General features: G+C 39.9%; 2 protein-coding genes across 3 annotated transcripts; both read right to left on the reverse strand.

Moving 5' to 3' along the window:
• Window positions 1–1,181: 1,181 nt before the first annotated feature.
• epgn (epithelial mitogen homolog (mouse)) lies at window positions 1,182–3,017 on the reverse strand. The gene is made up of 5 exons (XM_075468973.1): window positions 2,881–3,017; window positions 2,471–2,599; window positions 2,059–2,179; window positions 1,778–1,930; window positions 1,182–1,587 (listed from the first exon to the last, which is right to left on the reverse strand). Exons 1-5 carry the CDS (start codon window positions 2,912–2,914, stop codon window positions 1,533–1,535), a joined length of 492 nt encoding a protein of 163 aa, XP_075325088.1. The 5' UTR covers window positions 2,915–3,017; the 3' UTR covers window positions 1,182–1,532.
• A 2,125-nt stretch (window positions 3,018–5,142) lies between these two features.
• mthfd2l (methylenetetrahydrofolate dehydrogenase (NADP+ dependent) 2 like) lies at window positions 5,143–21,384 on the reverse strand. 2 transcript variants are annotated; one of them, XM_075467518.1, is made up of 8 exons: window positions 21,232–21,384; window positions 18,331–18,515; window positions 18,024–18,146; window positions 17,248–17,400; window positions 15,425–15,532; window positions 8,101–8,193; window positions 5,797–5,922; window positions 5,143–5,566 (listed from the first exon to the last, which is right to left on the reverse strand). In XM_075467518.1, the coding sequence occupies exons 1-8, from the start codon at window positions 21,372–21,374 to the stop codon at window positions 5,451–5,453; spliced, it is 1,047 nt and encodes a 348-aa protein (XP_075323633.1). In that variant the 5' UTR covers window positions 21,375–21,384; the 3' UTR covers window positions 5,143–5,450. The 2 variants fall into 2 exon arrangements, with proteins under 2 accessions (XP_075323633.1, XP_075323635.1); XM_075467520.1 differs by lacking the exon at window positions 15,425–15,532.
• Window positions 21,385–27,496: the final 6,112 nt, after the last annotated feature.

Here is a 27,496-nt window from a genome sequence, read left to right on the forward strand (position 1 = left end):
CTTTTTGTGCCATTTGGCATACCTGAGCCTTTTCTCTCTGTGTCCCCTCTTTAAGAATGTCTTCTTGACAGCCACCCTTCCATGGAGACCCTTTCTGAAGTGAACAGGAGATAGATCAACTCAAGGTCCAGATGCAGTTCCCAGGTCCTGTGTCAGATCTCAGCTGGCTTTTTTCCTTTTTCTGAAGTTCATAACTTTCAGATACTGTTCAGCTGTGGATGTTTGTTTTAGGCCTGCCACTTCTTGTCCTCTACTTATCCAGTTTCCTCAAATGTTTTAAGTAAACACTGCACACAGTGCTGAGATGGGCCCAGTTTTCGGCTAATAGCTCTTTGGTAATCACCTTGTTGGCACAAAAACAATCTTTCCCTGTCAAACTGTGTTTTCTTTGTCATTTTTTTGTAGATGCAACAAAGGACATGGAAACAAAGTATATGTTTGTGTGACAAGCTGCTGGTAACAACGTGTCTATACAAAGGAGTTACTTAGTTTTATGAATGTTACATGAAAACACAACACTGGTTCATCCCATGAGTTGGGAGCCTTGTTATTTATTGAATGATTCATAGATCAGTGTTAAGTGGCTTTAAAAAGTGGCTGTTTACCTTCAGGTAGGAACTTGACTGAAAATGAGGGGCAAAGCAGCCAATGTCCAAAGAAAAACTTTGAAAGAACTTCTGAAAATCTGGCTGCTTGGAAGCAAAAAAAAATATGATGAAAATGAGGGACGTCTCAAGACTTTTGCACCGCTATTCAAAGCAGGATCTTTGGAAAAACACTCCATGATGCATCGGGTCTCAGTTTGAAAGGGAAATCACATTTTTATGTGGCTATAATCTGCGGCTTGGAGCAAGTTTGAACTGTTGAATGCAACACATTCACATCTCAGCTTGGTGATAAAATGCTGTGTAGTCAGATTTCTGGGAGACTTTTAGGCTTAATAGACATCTCTCTCAGTTTGTCAGTGGATTAATGAGCATTAACCCTTGAAAGGAATAATAAGTAAAAGTCAAACAACTGTACACCAATTTCCAATTCTATGTTTCACATTATGGTTATCTAATCATAATCGAAGTAAAAATCTAACTACATGTTGAGCCTCCCACTTACCAAACTAATGACTTAAATACACAAATGACACAAATATGTGAGTGCACAGAAACTCAAGCAACACAGAGATATTCGTTTTCTATGAATTTATTACAAAACTTTAAATAAACTAAGAACTAAATAATTTAATCATCAAAACATTACAATAAATAGGCGTCTTCGGGCCACTCCTATTCTTTTAATGGTAATACTGTTCAGTGACGCTTTTTTTTTTTTTACATACGATGTTCCATCAGGTGTGATACAGCTATCCTGGTTCAGATTTCCTCACTTCACACAACAGCATGTGTATTCAAAGGATGTCAAATTTTCTGTGCTGTGGATTATATGGCAAAGTTGTGTCCTGTTTTACAGTTTTTTGGCTTTAAATGGTGATAGCAACAGAGATGAAGATGATGAGGAGGAGCAGGGAGCTGAAGAGGTCACACTGAAGTCTCAGATGATGCCGATTTTATCAGTGGTGCTGATTTTACACATCTGTAAACGAACACACATCACAGTTATAAGTTATTATCTTACCCTTGGTTACAAATCAATACATTTTCTGCAAGCCACCAGTTTTCATAATGCCGCAAGAAGCAAACTGTATAAAGATCTATAGATTTCTGTACTCCTAGGTGCCAGAATACTTTTATATAAGTGCAGTAGAAAGCCATTAGATTCTTACCTCTTATAGGCACAGCAGTAAATGATAATGACCACGAGGAAGACGATCATGATGACCCCAAAACTGATGGCAATCACCTCCTCTAACTCTGGCGGAGTGTAAGTGCGGTCACTGAAATTCATGCACCGTGGCCCATCGTATGAAGACGTGCAGCTGCAGACCGGAGAAATATGTGAGTGCATTCCAAAGGTGAACAGGAACCAACATGTGCGAGAGGAACATTTTTACTGATCATAACTAATATGATCGTGCTGTGTCTGTGAAACCACATTCAAGCTTACATGCAGGAAGGCTTCTCGCTGTCTTGGGGTAACATGCACTGGCCACCGTTTCCACAATATGTTGAATATTCACTCCCACATGATCTGTGTATCCTCTGGACCTGAGGTTCCTCCATGTTGCCTTCGGAGAGAAAGAGAAAGATTAATTATTTCTTCAAAATAGGTATTATTTGATGCATTAATGAACTAAAACAAACCAATTTAGGCACCCTTAAAAACAACTTTCTCCCACAGACCTTCAGCAATTTAAATACATTTAAAGACAGGCTGGTCTCTTGCTTGTACAATAAAAGCTGCATTGGGATGTTTTAGCATTTTATAGGCTCTAGATTTCAGTTAAGTCGCAGATAATCTTATCCCGAGCTCAGCGTATGTTAAAGTTTAGAAAAAGCCTCAGACAGAAGACACTTACCGGTGATCTGAGTAGTCAGAGATGCATTTGAGAGAGATGGAGCTGTTGAGGTCAGTGGGCTGTTACTCAGGACAGCAGACTGCCCATCTGTAGTCAGGAGAAGCAGCACTGTCACTGCTGGCAGGAAAGCTGGAAAACACGGAGAGAAATATCAGAAAATATGTAGAGTACCAGTGTAGTATTGGAGGTTTTCTTGTAATATTCTTTAAAAAATTGCCTGCAACTTTGTGTCACCTCACAATCCAAACTCCACATTTCGATTAGGTTGCTATTATCAAGAGCCATCAGTGTGCATCGATCTTACTTTTAATCAAGGTGCAGGTATATAACAAATTACAAGTCTAAAATCAATGGTTATCACCTCATTTTAGCAGTTTAAAAGTAGAAAGTAGAATAAAGCAAAAACTCACCCTTCTCCAGGTATGTCTGTCTTTGTGTAAACATCTTCTCTTCTGACAATGTGAAGTTCTCTGCTCAGATCTGTGTTCCTGTTCAGACTTTTGCTGGGCTTTATATACAGTGCACCCAACCTCTGAGAAGGTTTCCCCAGCCAATCAACATCCTTAAGGCTTTCTGAAAAGAATTTCCTTCCAAAAAGTCCACCTGCCTCACATCCTTTCTTTGATTGGCACTCTGCATGCAGAAACAAAGTCTACAGGCTTTTGGATGATTGTGGTGGTGGGGGTCACGTGATTGCCTAGAGGCTTCTTAAAAGTAGTTCCTTCTTAGGAAGATTCCACATCGCTTGATGAAAAGGTTGCTTCACCGATGATTACAGGTGTTGCAAAAGCCTCGGTTTCATTCTCTCTATTATGCACATTGAGTTGCCTGTGGTATGAAATGCGCTATATAAATAAAGATGCCTTGCCTATTATACTCAGCAAATATTGACTTATAGATCAGTTGTAAGCCATTTCCTTTGCATCATTTCACTAGAATAACCAGAAAAAAGTCTGGTTTGCCAGGTTGTGAAAAAAATCTACCTGGGGTCTGACCTTTGCTTTGTATCATTAGTAAATGTACTGTTCGAAGTTTTGTCTTTCAGTCTTTAGTACGCCGACAGCTTGTCAACTTCTGCTCTGTCAAACACTTGCAAACACAGGCTCAAGTGGATTTCCTTTGCATAGACTCAGTGTTGTAATTCTGTAGTTTACATCTCAGTTATGATTGCTTAAACAGTTGACATCATATTATCAAGAATTGTAAAAGCCTTCAGATATGCTTTTATGTAACTGAAACTAGAATTCCCTCTGACGCAGGACTGAATTTTGGTCTTCATCTTTGCCAAGTCAGGAAATTTGTGCCTCTTCTCCTTTCAAGTGACAAAATATGATTAGTTCAAACAATAATGTTGAATTAACATGATTTTTTTTCAATGGGTCTCAGTCGATTTGAATTTAATATAAACTGACTGACAGCTAACTAACAGCGAACCAAACAGTGGATAATGCAGCCTGTTTGCTTGGTTAAAATCTCAAAGCAGCTCAGTCTCACAACTAGGGATGGGAACCGAGAACCGGTTCATTGAGCATTGAGCATCGGTCTTTTATCACGCACTCCCACCACACATTGTATTTCTCACGCTGAAAATCTAATATTAATATTAATATTAATAGCAACAACAACACTAATGATAATATTATTAATGAAAGACCCCCCATTCCTCCGACCCGTCCAACCGGCCCGCCCAGCAGGGTGGGGGGGGGGGGGGGGTCACTCTTGCCTGCATTCAAAACTTGAGAGAGATTGTAATGTTAGCGACATACTGTATGAATAATTTCCAACTGATATTAACATTAGTTGACGAGGACTGCAAGAGTGACGCAGGCTCAGAGGCAGGAGCAGAGGCAGGCTCCCGCATACCTGTGGCTACCCCTTTCATCGAGGCAGGGAAAAGTAAAATGACAGAGACCAAAATAGATAAAATGTTGGTGCATACTTGAAATGAAAGTGTTACTGCAACCAAAGCCGTTTGTACTATATTTAACTGGATGAGAATCGATAAGAGAACCTATAAGGAACCGAATCGATAAGCGATATCAATAATGGAATGTAATTGCTAAATTCTTAAAAATTCCCATCCCTACTCACAAGAGAATGTGCAGTAGGTGAATTTGTCCACATGTCCAAAACTTAGTAGTGTCACACCAAAGGCACAGAAATTGTAAGATGGTAACGCTTTGCTCTGCTGAACTATTTATCAGTCCTTAAAAAAATATTTGACCAGTTTTTATGTGAAACTGCTGCATTTAGTGCAGTGGACCAACTTCACACGCACGTCACAACAGAAAGAGTATCTGTGAAGTTAGTAAGGCCTATGGCCTATGTGCTGTAAATATTCTAACCAATGAGAAGATATTTCAACGAGGACCGTACCAAGCAACAACCAAAAAGAAAAAGGAAAATGCTGACCCTGAGGCCAAGCTAGTGGAGAGAATTTTTTTAAGAAAAGGTATTAAAGATATTATTTAGTAGCTCTGTTTTGATTTAAACTCTTCAACACATATTTGGGATACAAATGTGTAGAATCTGTAGAGCTGTTGAGCATTTACTGTTGAGCTCAGATAACCGCTGGTTATACTGGAAGTCCAGAAATATTGGATGTTGTCCCGTAGTCTTCCAAACCCAAAACATTCATCTGAAAATCAGGAATAAAGCATACAGAAACAGACTGAGGCACTGGCACAAACTCTTTTTTATTATGACTTTTTTCCCCTCCAGTTGTTCTGGAATGCTATAAATGAACCAAACCACTTCAGTAGAAAAAATAAATTCTTAAAAAGCGAACTCTGAAGAAAATTATCTAAATAAATAATAATATAAACACAGTACTTATAGAGTAGATTTTTCCAGCAGCTATGAAATTCACAAAGTGTTTAAATAAAAATTGTGCTCGATGTTTGGCAAAACTGTCTGCATATGCATCAAAATGTGTCTTTTGAAAGCTGTTTGCTCGGTGAAGCATTAGTATATGACGTGTTTAATGCATCAGTGCATTTCTGGCAGCAGTCACAGTGTTCTTCATCAACATGGCAACGGTTACTGGACCCACACCTCCGGGAACAGGTGTGATGAAACCCGCCTTTTCTTTCACTCCTATAATAAATCAAACAAATTACTTGGAATTAAGCATTGCTCTTGGTAATCAAAGAGATCCAAGTAATGTGGACAGGTATCAGCCGTTTATCAATATGGAATGAGAGAATCTAATAAAAGAGTCACATTTTCATCTGTCAGCAGATAGGGAAATAAAAACAAACTTTTAAACACACTGAAGTTTCTGAAACAATCTCAGTAAAGGTTTGCCTTTCTGTCTTTTTTTTTACCTTCAAAATCCACATCACCGACGAGTCGGACCTTTCCCGTTTTCGGGTCTTGGATGCGATTTATGCCAACGTCAATGACTGCTGCGCCCTCTTTCACCATATCTGCTGTGATCAGCCCAGGAACACCTAGATACAGAAAAAAAAAATTGAAATGACTGAAATAAGTCCTTGATGAGCAGCCAGCACGACGCTCATCAGCCACCATGACAGTCACATTGCAATCTAAATAGCCCGTATCAGGGCTGAGACAAATTGTTCTGCAGTATCAATCTGTTTTTCACATCAAAGATAGATAGATTCTTATTTTTTTTTTTGTTTTCCATCACAGGTTCTCATACCGGGACATGTAGCACTTGATCTTTGACCTAAAAGCTTTCATATCTAAACAAGAAAATAGCTGAGAGTCTGAAAGTAAGAAAATTATTTAAGTGACGTCTCTTTTCACAATGGCCAACAAGAATTCCCTAGATTTTAACTACAGACTGCAACTGAAGCTAATCAACAACGGTATCGAGTCGGAATTAAAAAGAACAACAGAAAAACACACTGTCCATCCACAGTGCTTTAAAACTGAGGGAGCTCAGTGACTAACCCTGCACTAACTGCCAAGTTACACTTAGTTTCCAATAGCTCTGAATCTGGCTGGTGTTTGGTTCATCAAACAGTAAACAGAGTTTAAATACTGTTAATTGTTAGATCAGAAACCTTTTGAGAAGACGCTCAGCTAATCTAATCATACTTTCTGCCATGCTTTCACCACCACAAAGCTCATTTAATAAATATGAAAATTCAGCTTGACACTCCCAGCGGCATCGTGTTACTGAAGAATCTGTCAAATGGATTAACGATCTCACATTCCTGGTGTCTAAGATCACTTTTGTGCTTCAATTAAGTTGTAATTTGCAACCATAAAAGAGGCAGAGTGAAAATGTAACACACAGAAACCTCTAAGTTGATTTCTATATGCAGTAACACAACTAACTTATTCAAGACAAATTTCAAACAACAAACAACAGAATTTGAAGAAACTGTGACTGCACATCTCATAAACCAATGTTTTATTCACAAGAGAACATAGAAAACATAGAAAATGATGAAAGTGAGACATCTGACCAACATCTAGTATTTGATGGCAGCAACACATCTCAAAAAAGTTGGGACAGACGCATGTTTTCCACTGTATTCATTGAACCTGTATGTACCCTTTAGCGTTGATGGTGCCTTTCCTAATGGGCGAGTTACAAGTTCTATAGAAACTAATGCACCCCGATGGCATCAGAGATGCAGGCTTTTAAACTGAGCGCTAATAAGCCAGAGACTTAGGCCCGGACAAAGCTACCATGTTTCTGCATCACACATGGGTTCTTCTTTGCATGATATAGCTTCAACCTGCATTTTTGGATGATCGAGTGAACTGTGTTCACAAACAAGGATTTCGAGAAGTGCTCCTGGCCCCATACAGGAATTTCCATGACAAAATCATGTCTGTTTTTCATGCAGTGCTGCCCAAAGGCCAGAAGATTATGAGCAGCCAGACCTAATTTCAGGCCATGTCTCACTTTCCCTCAGGGGTGTCTCCAGATTCTTTGAATCATTTGATGATATTATGTACATCAGATGATGGGATAGAAATAGTCTTTTCAATTTTAATGTTGAGGAACATTATTTTGAAATTTATATAATTTGACAATTTCTAGACATTTTTCTTTTTTTCTCTAAATTGCAGCACTTTTGCCAGTCTTTACTTCTGAGAGACTCTGCCTCTCTAAAGTGCTCTTTTTATAGCCACTCTTGCTGCTGACTTGTAGCCAATTAATCTGAATAATTGCAATATGCTCCACCAGCTGTTTCTTTTTTTCTTCCTATAACCAGCCTTTTGTTGCTCCCGTCACAACTTTTTGGAGAAATGTTGCTGCCATCAAATTCAAAATGAGCTAATATTTTTCATGAAATAGTAGAATGTCTGATTTCCAACATCTGATGCGTTTTCTACATTTATGGTTAACAAAATATTGATTTATGATATTTGCAAATAATTGCATTCTGATCCAATTTATATTTTACACAGTGCTCCAACCTTTTAGGAATTGGGGATATATAATCCATAAACAGCGCCTCCACCAGCTGAGACGACTGGGGCATCTATACAGTTAAAACAGCATGCAGATTATGCCCACTGGGTGCACTGCGGGTGTGGGCTGTTTTGCTAATAGTGCAGACCCATCAACTAGAGCAATGTTTTTGTATTGGTTTTTGGATGAGCAAGCATGATAGTTTAAGACACATATCATGTATGATAATTACCTGCGGCTGCAATAATGATGTCAGCCAGGCTTGTTAGCTCTTTCAGACGTTCCCTCGGTGTACATCTGTGGGCAATGGTAACTGTGGCATCCCCTGGGAGGTAAAAAGACTTTAGGGTTAAATAGACTAGAATATTTACTCTTTTCCATAGCGAGTTGCTCTGCAGAGAACTCTGGATTAATGCTGCCTGTATAAAGTCATGAGATATTGATCTCTTAGAAAGAAAAATAACTATTTGATCATATTCTGCTGATGGATATAATCAGGAATTTTAATACTCTACCAGCCGAGACACATGGTCATCCGCCGGCCATTTTTAACCTCAGCACCTCCACACCTCGAAGAGGCCTTGGGCACTGAACCCCACAATGACCACAACATGTTCATTGGTGTGTCAATGTAGAAAAAAAGGGCTGCACGTATAGAAATCCAATTATATATAATAAGAGGTGCTATGCAAGTGTTTGTAAATGGGTGAAGAGACACAGTCTAAAGCAGTTTGCAAAACCTAAACAAGGTCCAGACCATTTACCATTTACAGTCTATTCAAAATAAACAATTAAACTTGAGAACACAAGCGAGGAGAACATCAAAAAACTCCACAGAATGCGGAGATGCAGATTAGACTGAAACCAGGAACCTTGCTATTTTAGCCATTTTATTTTAGCTTGTTCTATTGTACTACTGGCACAGGTTTCATAGGCACAAGTGAAAATACTGTTTTACTTTACATCCGAGTCTCCGGATCTCTTACAAGTTAAGAAAAACCAGAAAAGATTTATACTTGATTTCAACATAAATTAAACAATGAGGAAATGAAATATTGGGAATGCACAATCTTTATCTAAGATCTGCAGGCACACGATTGCCGCCTACTCAGTGTGGCTGGAGTCCTGACAAATACCTGCTATTTCATAAACCCTATGCCGTTTCCCTGCAACTTCAAGGATATCCTACACTGTTCTCATTGTGCGGGCACACATAATAGAGGTGTGGAACAAGATTAAAAGCCATGACACAAGGACGCATTCTTAGAAGATAAGAATTAGAAAGAAGGAAAGGCAAGTCCCAGCACATCAAATCCGCTGGGTTGCATACCAGATGAAATGTGCGTGTACTTGTAACACTAATCTTGTGGGGACATAAAATCTGTTTACTCAGTCATAAAGTGGGGATTTAAAATCTGTCTGGGACATAAAACACGAACAGACAACAAAATGGGACTTTAGCTTTAGCTTTAAACTTTAGCTTTGTAATACTTAATATTACTGTTATGTATTGATCTACTTTTAAATATTTGTCTTTTAGGGAATAGTAGAGCACAAAAGGTATCCAACATGGACAATTTAATCTAAAGCCACAATATGACGCAATACAAAGGATTTAAATCATACAAACTTTGGACCTTTCTTCCGTATTTTATTTGAGTTTAGTTTAAGATGCCTTTACATCTTACTGGGGGGGGGGGTCATTAATCCAGTCATCTTGTATAGACAAAGTGATTTGAAAATAACAGTGAAATATTTCAATTTCACAGCATGTGTTATAGATGTTTCAGGGGACTCGGGAATGTGGCTTATGCAAACAAATGAGCTTCAACAATGCTGACAGAGAAACATGTGCCACCAGGCACTTTCAGAGTCACAAATGGTAGGCCAAGGTATGCACATATATTTGTAAGTCACCTCGCCGTTATATTTGGAAGGTGTGTGAAAGTTATTTGGAACACAAGATTTATTGAGATTTGTAGGAGGTAAAACTAGCTGCAGGATCTTTGGTAAATCCCTCCAAATTGCAGGGCTGCTTGCAAGATAAACTGCAATGTTTTATTCTATTTTTACAATTACACAAAACATGACAACCCTTTTTTTTTTAAACAAGCTGGCACATTATCCTAAGGGGTTACTGAAGCATATGACACAGGCTGTGGTCAAAACATCTGTTGGTTTAACCACAGTGGTTGTTCTCTCACCCCTATTAAAACCCCTATCCTGAGACCAACAGGTTTGAGGGGCGGAGACCGAGGGGTGTGGTTTGGGTATGGCTTCTCCTAAGCATGGCAACTGCTAAGCAAAAGAAAGAACGTTTTCAAGCAGAACTTTACTGTCTCTGACAGAATCAAGCAACTAAATCAGTTTGGACCCTGTCCAGGGAGCTCCCGGAGATTTTCAAGCATCCAGGCTTTATCAGGTGATGTCAGTGAAGAGTTAGTTTATGTATGTTTGTATGTTGGCTAAGGACACAATGGCCCTCGTTTATCAAGCCGTCGTAGAAAGCATCGTATATATGAGCGGAGAACTCGTCGTACGCAGAGGCTCAAGTGAGATTTACAGAACATGCGTACCACACCAATCCCATCATAAAACCGAGCGGCTGTTGATAAATCCGGCGGCTGAAATCCATCGTAATGATCCTAACCACGCCTTCTACAAAAGGGGGTTGAGAGGCCGCACCTCTAGAATTTGCGACATGGATAGACGAAAGGCGGCAAAGAAATGCTGTTACACTGTGATGGTCAATAAAATGTGATAAACTCCAGATGAAATTAAATCTAAAATTGAACGATGTTTTACTTTTTCTCCATTAAGATCAGGAAGAAGTGGTCCGATATGAAATTGGCCAAAAAAAGAAGGTCGCAGCTCTCCGACGCAGCATGTCACAAACGGCGGGGGGGGGTCCGATCCAGGTTTGGATTTGAGTGCCTTGGAGGAGAGGGTGGCTGGCCTGATCGGACTTATGTCCTCATCGGGCGTGCCAGGGAAACTTGACACTGATGCGCCCATGCTAGAGCTCGAGAATTAAGAATGACTGCACACCCAAGACGTTTAAATAAAACAGTTGCTTTAATATTCAACACAAATGAGGTTCCTAATCAAACTAATATTTTTCATTCACAGATGAATCCGAAGTGGCATCCGGGCAACCTGACCCGCGCGACGAATACGCGGCCCCGTCAACATCCGAAGCCTCTGCCTCTGCCCCCCGGTCTGCAGCGTCACACTGGCCAGCCGTGTTAACCACAGGGGTCCTAGAAAGACAAACAGAGATCGTGAAGTGGATGATGGCTTTAACACACACCATGCAATCTATCGACAGTACATTGAAAGACATAAATGAAACACTGAAGTCACAGAATAAATGCTGAAAGAAATCCTTGTTCTCCTTTCTTTTTTCCTTGAATAACAGAATGCTTACCAAAAGTCAGAATAGCTGAATACGTTCCTCTCTCCTCCTGAGCGCTCTTGGCTGTGCAGGCAGGTGGAAGGGATCTCTGGGTGCGGGGTCCTCTGGATGTACATCTGGAAATGGCACTCCATTTTTTTGGGCAATGTTATGGAGATCCCCACATGCAATAATAATGTTGCATACCTTTTCGGGCGGATAGGGTTCCCCCCGCAGCCGAGAGACAGATCCAGCTTTAGGAGCCCTATACACCTCTCCACAGTGGCATGCGTGCGCGTATGCGCAGTGTTAAAGCGCCTCTCCTGTTCGGTGTGAGGGTGCGCGGTTGAATAATGAGCCATCATTCTTCCAATTACGGAGTTGTACTTGTTTAATTTATTTAATTTGCGTTTATGTTTATATTTATGTTGAAGTCAAATAAAACATGGGCCTTCTTTGAAGTGATAAGTCTGTAATTTTAACCTAGGGATTTGTTGCGACTCCTGAGCACGCAATAGCGACGCTGCTGTATTGCAGTCACCGCAAGTCAAAATGGAAAAGTGCGTACACCGGCCTCAGACCTGTCGTGGCGATTTCATCTTTCCTGCGTTCACGATGGATTTGATAAATGCCAACCTTTGCGCAGAAAAGAACGTACACACGACCTACGCACGTTTTTCGTCTTACGCAAGTTTGATAAATGAGGGCCACTGTCTTCTGAGCAGGCGGGGCTAAGAGGTCAAGGCTGAGCAAAATGGGGTGGACTTAATGATATAAACAGAACTTTACACTGTGAATCTGAATGACTCGTTGAATGAGATATTTTCCAACCTGGGGGGAGCTTAGAACCAAATGTCAGGTTTGTGGGTTTTTTCCTCTATTGTTCAGTTGGCACCGACTTCAGACCCACAAATATATTCTCTTTCAGTGATTTTTCCATAATATGTCCTTTTCTTTAATGCAACTTTGAAAGAGCTGTGCTGAGCAACAAATACAGTGACAAGTAGCAGAACAAATTACTTTTGTTATCAGGTAACACGTAAAAAAAGTCACATAGATTTTTTTTTTTTTTTTCCAATCAGTAATGTTAAATCCAGCCAAGAAAACTTAAACAACACTCATTCATACTGAAATGTCTTTCCACTGTCACTTTCTCATGTTTTCTGTCCTGCAACCGAGAGTGGTGCAATATTGTGAGAACTGCCGTATCAAAATAATAGAAGCACATGCATCAAGCAAAATATGAAGAAACGATAAAGGCAACATCCAAGACTAATTAAAAAGGAACATGTCAACAACCTCAGCATAGCATATTAGCTTGTTTTTCATGACTCTATCCTGCAGTATTTCTCCCTTAGTCGAGTGCAACACACAATTTTGGTATAGGGATTTACATTAAAACATCCACACCAACTGTCGAGGCATGTGTTGCACCCCTGGAAGTGTCAAATTTGGGAAACCTAAGAGCTGGCTGCCGCAGGTGTACAAAGTTTCACCTTATTCAAAAAGGTTGCACCACATAAACAAGTTCTTACAGTGATTAAGTGTTACCAGATACTTACCCAGTGACTGCCACATAGAATTGGCACGCAACTGACACCTAACTGACAACTAACATGACTCCTTACTCATCGTGTAGTATTGTAATTGTAATGTAATCTATCAAACTTGACGAGCATTTTTTACTAATAATACAAACAAATAATACGAACCCCATCATTCAACTGATGACATCTAAAGCCAACCAAGCGTCCAATTATAAGACACAGATAAAAGACACGTTGTCGTCTATTGGTACAGTTCAATAGTACAAAAAAATACCTCACATTCATTTTTGATTCAAACACTTTTCCTTGAACACATGAGGTTGATGAAAAACAATAGAGGGTACTGGTACAGACTTAGAAAAAGACCATCATGCCGCAACAAGTGTCCAACCAACTTGTAGTAGGCGCTAATCGACTGCCTGCAGAGGGGATAGTTGTGGTAAAACTACAACTGATTCAAAGATGAGCCACAAAAAGGGCATTTAGTACTCTGTCACGTGCATTGTAGCATGCAGCATGAGAGCATATATTTGGGTATAAGAGTTAACTACAAACTCAAAAGAACACAATCTTGCCACTCTAGATTGATACTCTATCAGTTCTTTGTTTAATGTCCATCCGTCCATTTTCTATACCCGCTTCATCCAGTTCAGGGTCGTTGGGTGGCTGGAGCCTATCCCAGATACCATTGGGCAAGAGGCGGGGTAGACCCCAGAGGGCTCACTTTGTTGAATGTTTTATATCCAAACTAGGAAATCTGACTTCTAATTGACGTCCTTTCATTTCTTTGCAGTTGCACTGACCTTTACCACGACAAACACAGACTGCAGGATAGCCTCTACACACTTAGACAAAACACAGGGCCGACAGTCAAGCCCAAGATTTATCAAGCTAATATAAGATAGAGGCATTACCATATGACTTGAATGGAATATAAACCTGCCTGTACCGGCACTTTGGGTGGCCAACTCGAAAAGTGCAACAGTAAAGTAGAGTAGATTTACCCAGTTGATTTGTCCTATGTCTGTCTGAGCATTTAAGACGAACAAGTGTATCTAGCAGTTTATTTCAACATTGTTCTTTCAGCAGCAAGATTTCCCCAGACTTCCTTAATCTTTTCTCAGTATATTGTACCGTAGATACTAAAAGGTTTCAAAACCTTTTCATCAATAATTCTCTAGTAAACTGGCACAAATTAGAGAGCCACGACCCATCCATACTTAGAAAGACTAAGCCCTTGTTTGATGTTCCTTTTATATCTAATTCAGGCACCCTCTCCTGTCATCAGTTAATCTGCTGATTGTAGAATCTTCCAGAACGGTGTTGCTGGGATACTTTTTCAACTTTTCTGTCCTCCACTGCCTCTCACTCAGCTTATTTCAAGTGATTCTGCAATCAAACTCCAGATTCGTGTTCATTTTCTAAATACAATTAAAGTTGATCAGTAAAGACACTGAAAATTATTTCCTTTGTTCTTGTGTTTCTCAAATTAGGGTTCAAATAAACTACAGATATATATGATATGAACTACAAAATACAGATTTTAGTTTAACTGTTTAAAACTTCCCAACTTGTGAATCTCACAGTTCATTATTTGTCGTCTCAGCACAAGAGCTACTTGTGATAAAAAAAAAAAAACCTCACATCACTTCATAATAATTTTTTATTTTTTTTTTAAGTTTGTGGGGCCACAGGTGTCATGTTCACTGCTCAGTCAGATAAGGACACAGATGTCTGCTGGCAAATGATTTACACAATGTTACGATCTACATTTGTTTTAATGGTACGTAAACAAGTCTCACTAGTTTGAGACGAGCTAACAGTAACAAGAACTTGGGAAGGACTTGACATTCGAACTTTGACGCCTTTAGGAAAAGTTTTTGCTAGCTAATACGGGACATTCACCTTACATTTACAGGTTTTTCCTCTTTTCTTCATTATTTTGAGATGGTTCACGGTTCTCATTTAAAGCAGTCTGACGAGCAGATGTCACAAGCTAGGTGCAAATCACACACTTTTCCCAAAGTAAAGCACACCACATCTATGACAAAGCCTTGAAAGCATTTTCTTTAGGTTTTCCTCTTTTAGCAAAAAGACAACTGGGACCACAGGCAATCTCATAATCTTGATGAAACTTTTTCTTGGCGTGCAAAAATGCGGGAGTTGATTACACGTTTCTGTTGATCTAACCTGCTGAACCTGGGATGCATATCTTGTTGCTTAATCCAAACAGGTATTGCCTTTTGAAATCCAATTCCTTCTTCCTATGCCCTTATAAGGAGTTGATCCGTCTCCCAGTGGCGCACAGTGCCAAAGGTTTCGCCCAGCACATTTCTTTCACACTCCCTGTTTTTTTTGCTTCCAGCAGGACATGCATCAGCACTTTTTTTGTTTGACAAAAAAGGCGAGGAGTCATTAAAGCCTTTGTTTATTGTTCATATCCTGACAAAAGCTCAACAGTGTCAAATGTCCTTTAAGGAAAACCAAGATGGTGCAATTTCATTTCATTTCAGTTTTTTTTTCTGAAAGCAGCACGTCAATCACATTACAATACAAACTCACCTGCACAGATAGCACAAATAAAGCCACATGCACACACAGACAAGATCTCTTACCTCCGGGGCGTTCATGGTTGCGATCAGTATGCAGTAACATTGCAATGGGCATTCCAACATTTTTGGAGCGACCAGCAACCAGGACATTCTTTCCCACCGTTTCAATGCCTGCACAAACCAAGGGGTGGGGGGGGGGGGGGTGTTGACCAGGTGCTTCGTGTGCGTATAATGACGGAGCTTAATGCGGATGGCATCCCAGGCCGGAGCCCTTCGCTGTATGTCCCCCACCCCACATCTCTCCACCTCCTTTCAAAATAAAGGCCACTCGTGCTCAAAAGTACCTTTAAAGAGAGGTTTTCTAGTCAAAGTCCAGACAAGAACCCATTACAATGCTTTGGCTTGACCTGAAAAGAGCTGTTCATACTTGTAAATTCTCCACCTTTGTTTGCATTAAAGCAGTTCCACAAAGTAGAGTGATTTAAACTTCTACCAAAGCGATGTTGGACACTCATCTTATGTGTGTGGAGTCAGTTGCTGCTGCTGTGACATTTAGTCGGGTGATTATTATCTAACACTGATTTGAGATTTGTGTAAACAGAAACCATTATCATTTAGAACTTTAATATTCTGTTTCCTCAGGCTTGCTGTTAAATTTAGTTTAATGATCAGACTCAAGTTAGCAGGAGATATAGACTAAATGAAGAAACCAAGAGGTGCCAAATACTTTTAAAGGCAAGTGAGATATTTAAATATACCATTCCAATATTAATACCAAACCTTTTTGTTCTTTCTGTCTCAGTTCTTCATTCAGATGAGGTAGGATATATCAGTCAAATCACTTGACTGCTATACATAACAATTTTAGTACCTGAGCTCATGCAAGCCCAAGCTTCATTCTTCAAATCAACACATTTTCACATTGGGACTGTAACAGAGCTTCTTACGTAGCTTCAACACAGAGCAGGGAAGGGCATTACAAAAATGTTCAGATTGCTGATAGCAAAAAGAGCCATCAAGGTCTCTCACTTCTCCAAAGTATGTACTTATCATCACCAACTATGCAGTCAAAAAAGCCTCCAACATCACAAAGGTTCTTCCCTGCCCTCTCGTGGTCTAGGTATCTCCGATTCCTGGCAGCAGTTAGCAGAGCATCTGAGCAATGCAAAACCACACCACCCATCAGCAACAGTTACCTAGTGAACTTTGATGAATAGCAGTCAAGTTTTGACTGAAGGTTTAGCTCCTCTTGGCAATGAACAATGCATTCTTGTCTTTGTTTTTCTCATTCATTTCCCATGCCAGCCAATTTTCTCAAACCATAATTTGACAACTTGGGAGTATCTCAAAGTATCCTCAGTAAAGTCAGAAGGTTTTTAGAATGTTAGAAAATAAATCCTTTGATTAAAAAATACTTTCGCACATTTCTGGAAAAATCTGTAGCAATAACCTGTAACAATGTGAGCTGATTGTAGAAAAATGTATTTAAAACTAAACATCAACAACAAAAAAACAAATAATCAAGCAAAGAAATCATTAACTTTGTGAAGATGTTGAGAAAATATTCTGATCAAGAGTATGAATGACTGGCCCAGCTGAATGGTGCAGTGGAGAGATTTTAGGAAGTAAAAATGCTGATAAGCCCCATGTAGTGAGCTCTACACTTTAGGAAAATAACACAAATCAGTTTTTTTTGTCCCTCAACATTTAACATTTGTGGAAATATGATGACTTTGCAGCATGCGTTACAGAACTGAAACAGCTTCTGTTAAGAAATATTAACATTTCTAAACGATCATAAACTACACCATAAAAGCTTCTTTCATTTAAACTGATCTGTAGTGCCCTCTAGTGGTTTATTTTTGCTGCAAAATTGGGTGGTTTACCTGCTCTTCTGATCATCTCCCAGACAGCTGCAGGTGTCGCAGGTATCATGGATCTCTGGTCCAGGCACAGCTTCCCAATATTCACAATATGGAAGCCGTCAACATCTTTTTCTGGAGCGATGGCATTACACACTGCTCGCTCATTAATATGCTCTAGAAAAGGTAGCGATCAGAAAGGTTGCATGTTGGTATTAAAACCTTGATGTCATGGACATTATGACTAAATGCTGATTACCACAAATTATACTTGCACCACATGCTTTTTTAGACACACATACATATATTATAGATATCAATAATATAAAATACTGTTTCCAAAAAATATTGGGGGGGGGGGGTTGAGAATGCGGTGATCTGCAAGTTGTTTCAATATTTACAACAAATTCAAGATGAGTATATTTAATTGAAAATAAAAACACGACAACATAACAAAAGTTGAAAAAGTTGTTTTTAGAAAGACACTTGCTCATTTTGAACTTAATGCAAGCAACCTGTCTTTGCATGGTGACGCTGTGTTCACCAACAATGTTTGTTTTTTCAGTAATAATCTTGCTGCTGACATCACACTCAAAATGAGGACATATTCTAAATTCATTTGACACACTGAAATAGCAATACGCTGCAGATGTCCAATTAGGCATCATCAAAATTCACAAATCACTTATAGAAAGCTAAGCAAATGCTGTATAAGTACAGGATCTAGACCAACTGCTCTGCAAAGATCAGGTGACATAGGCTGAATTATTAAGGAAATCTCATCTTCAGCAGTGGTTTACCTGGAAGTGGCAGCTGCACCAAAAGGCCACTGACCCTCCAGTCGCGGTTCATTCGGTCGATTAGCTCCAACAACTCCTCCTGGGACACTGAGCTAGGCCGCACCACTGTGTCACTGGAAATACCTGGAGAACACGTGTACATCACACATATACCAGGTTCCAAATGTAGCCATGTCCATGTGTTATGACATCACACTACATCAGTTTTGCTATAAAAAGAAAAAAAGAATGTCTTATCCGGTTTGTTTATCTGCACCGTACACACTATACAGAGTGTTCAAGAAGGCACACGTTGTTCATATCTAACCCAGGATGTTGGCTGCCCGGGTCTTGTTCCTAACATAGGTGCGACTGGCCGGGTCGTCTCCGACTAAGACCACTCCCAGGTGGGGTCTCATGTTACCCTGTGCTACCAGCTCTTCCACGTCACGCTGGATTTCTCTGTGGAGCTGACGAGCCAACTCTGTTCCCGAAATCACCACAGCCGCATGCCTGGAGGGGACGTTTGTAAAGACACGAAAGAAGGCCTATAAATACAGCACACACTGCTGACGTGTTTTACACAAACACTGAAGGCAACAATTGTAGGAAATAGATATTTTTAGGCAAAACTGCTCGACTATCTTTTACTTTATTTAGAGCCATAAAGAACATTAACAACCCACTAATTTCACTCATTCATTGGGTTGCAGCAGGAACATGGTAGCTGATGCCCATACCATGGTAGAAAAATCAATATTTGTCATATTGTGCATATTGTCTTATTTACAGTACTAGGGGGAAAGCGATCAAGTGGAGAATAACACTTTTCAAATCTTCTCTCTTCTGTGACAGCCCATCACACACATACAATGAGAGCATACAGTTAGTGCCCCACACAAAATATTCATAAATAAAATACTTATCAAAGTGGGAATAACTCTCCGTCAGTTAATGGATCAACTAACAATTTTCAGACAATTATTGGAATCAAGCCGAACTTCAGAACTCAACACTCAACATACACTTTACTCAGGTCACTGGAAGCAAAAGACATAAGAACGCGTTAGTTACAATATCAAGACAGCCCGGGGGCGAAATATTTTATCAGTTTTATTCAGTAGTAACTGAAGACATGAATTACGTCCATGCGCGTAATTTGCACGGGGGTTACGGGGGTCACGACCCCCTCAAAAATCAGATCCAGCTAATATAACCCCCCCAATATCATCAAATCAAATCATCAAAAAATATCATAAAATTCTGAATGAATAACTTTTGTTTGTTTTCTTTATTCATTCATTTCATTTCAAGATAGTATCATGTTTTAAATAATCTGTAATGTAACCCCCCCCCCCCCCCCCCCAAACCGACTACTTGGTATTACCCAACCCAATTTCTCTACCGAAAGTTTGTTTATGCGCAGCCGCTGGACCTGGTGAGTGGTGCCAGAGGGTGCCAGGGATCACTGTGTGGAACCAATGTCACTGAACTGTATCTTAAGTTGCTGTTTGCTCCAAAACAGTCACACTTTTTTGGGGTTTGTTGTGCTAAGAGGTGGATTAACGAGAGTTAAATTGATGGAAAAGGGCTGTGACGGCTGCTCAGAAAGTTCACAAAGCTAGCGCGAAAATCTTGAATGTTGTCTTGCACATACCAAGACGTTCACCTCATGTGTTCCTTATATGTGATCCTGCAAGGCGAAACCAGTCGCTTTGGTAAAATTTACAAAACTAAGTTATTGTGCTCACATGAACGGCCATAAACTAAGTTTCCAACGATATGTATATTGAGGCTATTGCTATCGCTAAGATAACTGCATCCAAAGTTGGCATGGTTCTCCTGTCAAGATAATGCTAGAAGAGAAGAAAATCACCTTTTTAAGCGGCGTTGACAACTGGAATGACTGCTAATGTGTTAAATCTTCACCGGGCTTAACAGTCAAAACATATGTTTTTCCGTGAAATTTGTTCAACCCGCCCAGTTTTCCAGTCGTTTCAGTAATATATTGTGGTCAACTGTATCAAATGCAGCACTGAGATCTAGTAGAACTAAGACTGACATTTTTCCACCGTCTGTATTCAGACATGTTGTTAAACTCTTTGTCAGAGCAGTCTCAGTGCTGTGGTTCTGTCTAAAACCTGACTGGAAGGTGTCATAGCAGTTGTTTTGTTTTAAAAAGTAATTAAGTGGTTGAAAAACCGCTTTTTCAATGATCTTACTTAAAAATGGGAGATTTGAGATAGGCTTGTAGTTGTTCATTTGTGTCTTGTCAAGATTGTCCTTTTTCAGCAGAGGTTTGATTACAGCTTTTTTTTTAGTGGCTCTGGAAAAACACCCGACATTAAAGACAAGTTCACCATCAGTAACAGGTCTGACTCCTTTAATAATATTATTATTAATTTATAGCAATCTTAATGTGATAGTAAGTGGGCAATATGTGAAATCAGTTCAGAATAAAGGTGCAAGCTGCTCTCCAGTGTGCCACCCTGTATTGTGTGATGTATCGAGAGTTGCATTGTGCATAATGCACTTGCTGCATGTAGGTGCCAATACAGTGATGAAATTGATTAATCTTTAAGTTCTTGTCATCTGCCAATGTTGGCTAGTGCTTAAACACTGAATTTAACTACTGTGTCGTTATGGCATAAATAGTGAACTGCTGCATTTACGTTAAGTAGCCTAAATCAGTAAAAGTATCACAATGTATTTCTAACACAGGAATGGCAAATTAGCGAGCAAGAAAATGATTAAATAAATAAATAAATATGCTGCGAGTTTAACCCCCCCAATGGTAGACCCAAAGTTACGCCCTTGATTACGTCTCTATTTTCTTGTCTATAATACTAATGTACCACTTATTCTAAATGGTGGTTGTGGAATTTAGAGGCATTCCTATCCTGCTAAATGATAACGGTGACTGCACCTGCGGCGGTTCACGTGAACGGGATAACCGTAACCGGTCACACGAATCCAGTGCATTAAACGGCGGTGTTACAAGACGCTGACACATTTTTAAGACTGTCGATTAAATACTTTAATTTAGTATCATCGTCCTTCGTCCGTCACAACAGCGGACTCTACAGTGAACGGTGAAACCTGCTGTCAATCACCATCCTCTGGCACGTGACATACACCGGCTAGGGAGCGTCCCACCTCTGGATAATACCGCGAGATAGCGTGTATTTAAAACAAAGACCAACGGTATTTTAAACGCAGTGCCTTTTACCTCGTCGCCGACTGGTTTAGATGTCTCCTCTGGCTGTCGTATTTTTTGTGTATCCGTAGTTTGGCGAGACAGCAGTGGTAGTGTGCGGTTAACGGGAGGCAAATCCTTACGGAGGAGCGTAGGGGTGAAATAGAGGCCGCCATGTTTATGTGCGTGTGTACGTCGCGAGTGTGCGTCGCGAGCGTATGAGTGATAGAGGGAGAAAGACAGGGTGATGAATGACAGGCTGTGCTGCGAATACTGCACATACATTTCAGCTCACAGGGAGATAAGATAAGAACCTTACTGTTACGTTCAATATAATCGCATGAAACCAGTGTTTCAGTGTTACAGCATAATGTTTTGCTACCTTACAACACTGGTTTCATGCAATTATATTGGCGGTTGGGCTAAAGTGCCCTCTTTGGAGCCAAAAGATGTGTAAAAATGTCCTATTTTACTGTAGTTCCAAATAAATAGTTTAAATGTGTTTTGTTCCCCATGTGATTTTTATCACAGAGCCCTCTTGGGTGAAGAAAATACATTAAACTCCAGAAGACTATTAGGACCCAAGAAGTACTATGACACATTACTGTTCCAATGACCTTTGTTGGACCCTTTGTTGATCTATATTGAGCCAGAACTATATCTCACAGGACCGGTTTGGATTGTCTGGTGCTAATATGGTGTTAAAATGCACTAGAATACAGGAAATGGCATTTACTTAATTGAAAATGTTCTGGGGGAAGACCCTCAGACTCCATAGGGATTTATTTCCTTCATACATCCATTTCACTGTGTTCTTCACAGTCCAACGTTGAAATCCACACAGTTCTCATGAAGGCCGATCCTGACAGCAAACTAACCTGAAAAGTCGGTCTAGTTAAATCTGTTTTAAGGCTATATAATGTGCCATTTGTACATCATATAAAATGTGTCTAAAGTGCCCTCTACAGTGGTGAGGACGCGCTATATGTGCCCTTTTTTTTCTTTCTGCCCCTGCCCTTCAAAAGGTCTGAGCACGCCACTGATTAGGAGGTAGTTCAGCATGTTTGGGAAATGCGGTTGTTTTGAACATAAGTGTTAGATGAGAAAATCCATGACACTCGTGTTTGTATTGTAAATAGTCAGCTACCACCAGCATCGTGATAGCTTCCCATGAAATGGTTAGGAGAGTGCTACGTGTTTACATGTTTCTCATAACAAATTTTTTTTTTTTTAAAACAGAAGCTATAGAGCCCAACTTCCTTCAAATTACAGTCTCCACTTATACAGGTCACCATGACTGTGGCTTAAGCAACCTTTATTTAGATGTTTTATCTGATCTTGCTGTTGTCACCGTCTCAAGGAATGGCAGACGGGTTGCTGAAATGTCATGTTTTACCACAAGATGGCATCAAATATTCGGTTCATAAATGGAACTCTCCCAGCTTCATTTAGTTTAAAGCGCTTAAGATTTTAGATCAGATTTATTGGCATGCATACACATGAAATTTGTCCCCTGCTTTTAACCCATCCAGGTTGGCACACACATGAACATGCACAGGGTCCCACACTCAGAGACAGACACCAACCTGGAGCAGTGGGCAGCCATTCACAGCACCCAGGGAGCATGGGGGTACGGTGCCTTACTCAAGGGCACCTCAGCCATGACAAGGACTGACATTCCTCCAGCTGTCACTCCGGCCAGATCTGATCTTGTGGTCAGTTCCAAGCAAGACCATCCTGATGGTGGAACTCACTGTCCCGTAGGAACAAGGGATGGAGGCTGCCAATGAACGCAAGCGTTCCAAGTATGCAGACTTGGCAGCAGAGTGTCAGGAGGCTGGCTGGAAAGCCATTACATGCCCTGTTGAGGTGGGGTGTAGGGGCTTCATGGGCTCCTCAATAGTTCGCCTGCTTCGAGACATTGGTTGTACAGGAGCAGGGAGCCGGAAAGCCATTAAGGAACTGGCGGAGGAGGCAGAGAAGGGCAGCTTCTGGCTATGGCTAAGGAGGAGAGATAGAGGGTGGGGGCAGAACACCAAGGGCATCAACAGGGGGTGGCAGGTAGAGATACCAGCCATCGCTCCGCCACCAAGAGATGTACTGGGGTTAAAGGAGCGAAACATCTGTGACTGGTGGTCCCCAGCTGATGACCCGTTCCTGCCCATAGGTGTTTCAAGGGAGCACATTAGCATAGTGGGCACTGGTGGAGGTGCGTCAGGCAGCAATGCCTAGCAGGCATACCAACAGCCTGTATCTTCAAATCACCAATCTTTTTTTTGAGTGGCGAGAGTGGGAATCAAACCACCAACCTTCCAGTTATTGGATGACCGACTCTAACCACTGAGCCACAGCTGCTTGAGATTTCAGGAAGATTTTCAGGAAGGGTTCAAGTTTTTGGTTTACCACTTAAACTACATATCGCATCTATGTTAGATATTTAACAAATTATCATCTAAAGTAGATTATGGATATTTCGTGTCTGCGGGTGTCAAGAGGAGCTACACAATGCAATGCTTCTCAACCTTTTAATGCAAATTTAAACAAGAGTATGTTTTTTAAAGTGCTCACAATTACAAATACACTTGGGGAAAACAATACAGGCACCTTGACAACTGCCTGCACTTCTTCTTTTACTCACATTCATGTGCAACAGAGAAAGATGCTAGTCTTAAAGGGGAGAGGGGTTGTTGAGATTGGGGGTGTAGGGGTCTCATACTTTTTTTTTTAATATTTAATCAGGAACATAGTTTCTCTACTCTGAAGAATACGTTAGTTCTTTAAACATAAATAATTCAATTCAACAATTCAATCAATCAATCAATTCAATTGTTAAATTGGAACAATTTGTTTAAAAACAAGTGAACGGGTAAGCCAGCTGTTCTTGGGCAGAGGATACAAAGTATTGTAACAGAGATGGGTCAAATAGAATCATGAAATTCCTGATTTCAATGTAACCTCCATCCATCGATTTACCTTCTTTATACTGTTCGAGGTTAAGGGGGCTGGAGCCTATCCTAGCTGTGGAATGATAGGGTACAACTTGTACAGGTTGCCGTCCATCACAGGGCTAACACAGAGACAAACAACCATGCACACCCACACCTACTGGGAATTCCGAATCCACAGCTAACCTAGCCATGCATGCTGGTACGGCTCCAGCCAAGTTTCGGAACAGGTGCTAAGTACCAGTGTTGTATAAAGTACTGAAATCTCACCCTCAAGTAAAAGTATAGGTACCCCTCCAAAATTTGACTTTGGTAAAAGTCCAAGTCACTGACTGAAATGTTACTTGAGTTAAAGTCTTAAAGTATCCGAAACGTCTTGTACTTAAGTATGAGAATTACTGTAAAAATAGATGTACTTAAGTATTGTAATGAAAAGTATAAGCAAAGAGTAAACAAGGCAAATGCAGTTTGAGTGACATTTTTTATATTTTGGTAAACTTTGAAGGTCAATTACACTTAAAATGTACACACAACTAAGTGCTGGCAAAATTTAGACCAGGTTTAGACAGAAAATACAAACTTTGTGAACCTTTAAGTTTTTCTTCTTCAAGTAAGGTCAGTGCTGAAAATGAGGCGTACCTTACACCATTAAGAAAAAAATTAAACAAAAGAGGCTGCTAAGTAAGTAAGTAATTTATTTGTACAGCGCCTTTCACAGACCAGGGTCACAAAGCGCTTTACAGGTACAATAGAAACACACAGTTAAGAAGTACATAAAAGTGTAAGTTTAAAAAGGCTAAAGCAACTCAGTGACAATCATAGCAGCCCAAGAAAATTAAGAAAATTTAAAAAATTAAGAAAAAACCTGAACAAATAAAAAGGTCTTAAGTTGCTACTGTTATTGCCATCATTATAAACAAAATTTAAAGAAAAAAATAGGAAAAAACTGAAGCTTATCTGGCATCTGAAGAGGGAGTCCAGTTTGAAACCCCTTTTGTAAACCTTTCTAAAAAATAAATAAAATAACTCAGTACAGAAAATGCGGCCAACATCACCAAGAAAAAAATCTGTTACGATTACTGTACTTCACAAGCTATAGGAGGTGCACACACAACCGGTCATTATACAAAAGAAAAAAAGAATTGGGAGGGAACGGCATCTGAAGAGGAAGACCTTTTTTGTAAAACTACCTTAAAACCTAAAAAAGGGGAGTAGATAGAATTTTGGGCAGGCATAACATGCATGGGGTCAAAACACTGTTGCCTTTTTTTTCTCTTTCTCCTTTTTTGTTGTTGTAACGAGTAACTAAACCGAACAATGAAAATGTGTTGGAGTAAAAGTATGCAATTAAGTTCGGAAATATAGTGAAGTAAAAGTGAAAGTTGTCAAAAAAATTTAAACTCGAGGAAAGTACAAAGTATTCCAAAATATACTTAAGTACAGTAGTGAAGTATTTTTACTTTGTTACTATACAACACTGCTAAGTACTGCACCAGTGCGCCGGCCCTTCCAGTCTAAACGCTGAAATGAAACATTCCCAAAGGGGAAAAATGTAGTTTTTGGACATTTTATCACATCTTTGGTATAAAATAACTCACATTTATGTTATATGTAGATTAAACGTTCCTCCACATAAGGAACAAATTAAATTGCCATTTGCTTGTGTCATGTTAATTCCTGACAACTCACAAGTCTGAAAAAAGTCCGAGAATTTTTCTACGGGTGAAACCAACTCAATATGTAGGACAAGATATAACAAGACAGGAGGGAGGCAAGACAATTGATTTCTTGAGAGCAGATACAAATATTGATTCAGCACAGAGCATGCGGCACTTGTTATATCTATGAACTAGTACCACTCTACTATATAAGATTATAAAACCCATGGCCTCCATTACATTCATCAAGAAGCCAAGTCAACATTCACCTGCTAAGATTTCACTACATGTAGCCTACGGGTAACAACATGCCAATGTCCAGTTTTCATTTAGTGGTGCTAAAAAAGTAAGAGAAGATGAAAGTTACAACCACTGAGGATGGCATAAAGAGAGTGAATACTTACTAATTTCACTCATGTGTTTTTCTGTCAAGCTTGTCACAATGCACACCTGCAAAAACACGCACATATTACATAACTGTTAGTGATGATGTTTGACTTGAGCTGCTCATATAACTTCTGTATGAAAGCAAGTTGTTGATTTTCAGAAGCCATAAAGATTGCATATGACATATTTGGAGTAAAGGTTTGTTTGAGTGGTGGGAGTGTATTGAGAATATGTGGTAAACACCGCACCCAACCAGGCCTGCCTGAGCATGAGACTAGAGAGAGTGGACACGTTAAGCCATGTGACAAAACAAAGTCATGTGCAGTTTGCAAATCCATATGTTGCAATCTGTGACAAAGTGGCCCTGGGTTTTTTTTTTCCCATTTAGCACATACTGTACAGTTATTACTACAGTGGACAGCTGGAGATAAAAAAAAATAATGAAAGAACTTCAGGAGAGCAAGAACAAAGCTGATAAATTTCCTGTAACTGTGATGAGGATGTGATATTTGTTGCGTGGCTGTTAGAGGGCAGACAGTACCCCTGAGGCACAGAATGCTGACCCCTTTGTATTTGGACAAGTGCTGCTTTCAAAAGATGTTGCATGTAACCTTCTGAACGAGGTTGCGGTGGTTAAGTGATAAAATGAACCTTTCTCTTTCATTTTCCTGGGATTTTTTTTTTAACATGTGAGAAAGAAGATCCAGGGAAACCGAGAGGATCTTTCCCACCATAAAAAAAAAAAAAAAAAAAAAAAAAAAAAAAAAATCCAACCAGTCCTTCGAGACTGGAAATTCAACACTGAGGCTGTGTACAAGAAGGGACAGAGCACACTCCCAATATTACACAACTAATTTGCACTGACTATTTCTAATGACCGTTCTTATTATCCGTTTATTCCCCACCCCCACATTATTCACGTGATTCTAAAGATCCCACTGTACGTGTTGTTGGAGATGCTTGCAGAGAAACTTGGCCAATAAGCTAGTAATATATCAAAGATATGCGGCCTTATGTAAGTCCACCAGAGTCAGTTTTTCCACCCTACAAGTGGCTTTATATGGCAGTCATGTCTCAACAAGACCCATTCAATAATACACAAAACACAACTCCCACGCAAGTCCTGGAGAGCTTGTTGGGATGTTTCAAACAATTTTTTGGATTTTCCGTGTTACACACCACACAAACATGCAGCCTAAGAGAACTGTGGGTTTTTCCATACCCTCGGTTCTTCAACAAATTCGTGAAACTGAGAAATCACCACGCTGATGTTGAGAGTGGTTTTACTCTGCTTTTCACGGACCCCAC

The sequence above is a fragment of the Odontesthes bonariensis genome, chromosome 6 (assembly GCF_027942865.1).
Source record: "Odontesthes bonariensis isolate fOdoBon6 chromosome 6, fOdoBon6.hap1, whole genome shotgun sequence".
NCBI lineage: Eukaryota > Metazoa > Chordata > Actinopteri > Atheriniformes > Atherinopsidae > Odontesthes > Odontesthes bonariensis.

Excerpts from the sequence above, each read along its gene's own strand:
- epgn (XM_075468973.1), bottom strand. The coding sequence starts at position 2,914 with ATGTTTACACAAAGACAGACATACCTGGAGAAGG. Across the intron at positions 2,600-2,880 it reads ACAGACATACCTGGAGAAGG|CTTTCCTGCCAGCAGTGACA; the intron begins GTGAGTTTTTGC and ends CGTGTTTTCCAG. Across the intron at positions 1,588-1,777 it reads TACTGCTGTGCCTATAAGAG|ATGTGTAAAATCAGCACCAC; the intron begins GTAAGAATCTAA and ends GTTCGTTTACAG.
- mthfd2l (XM_075467518.1), bottom strand. The coding sequence starts at position 21,374 with ATGGCGGCCTCTATTTCACCCCTACGCTCCTCCGTAAGGATTTGCCTC. Across the intron at positions 18,147-18,330 it reads CCGGGCAGCCAACATCCTGG|GTATTTCCAGTGACACAGTG; the intron begins GTTAGATATGAA and ends CGTGTTCTCCAG. Across the intron at positions 5,923-8,100 it reads CATCATTATTGCAGCCGCAG|GTGTTCCTGGGCTGATCACA; the intron begins GTAATTATCATA and ends TTCTGTATCTAG.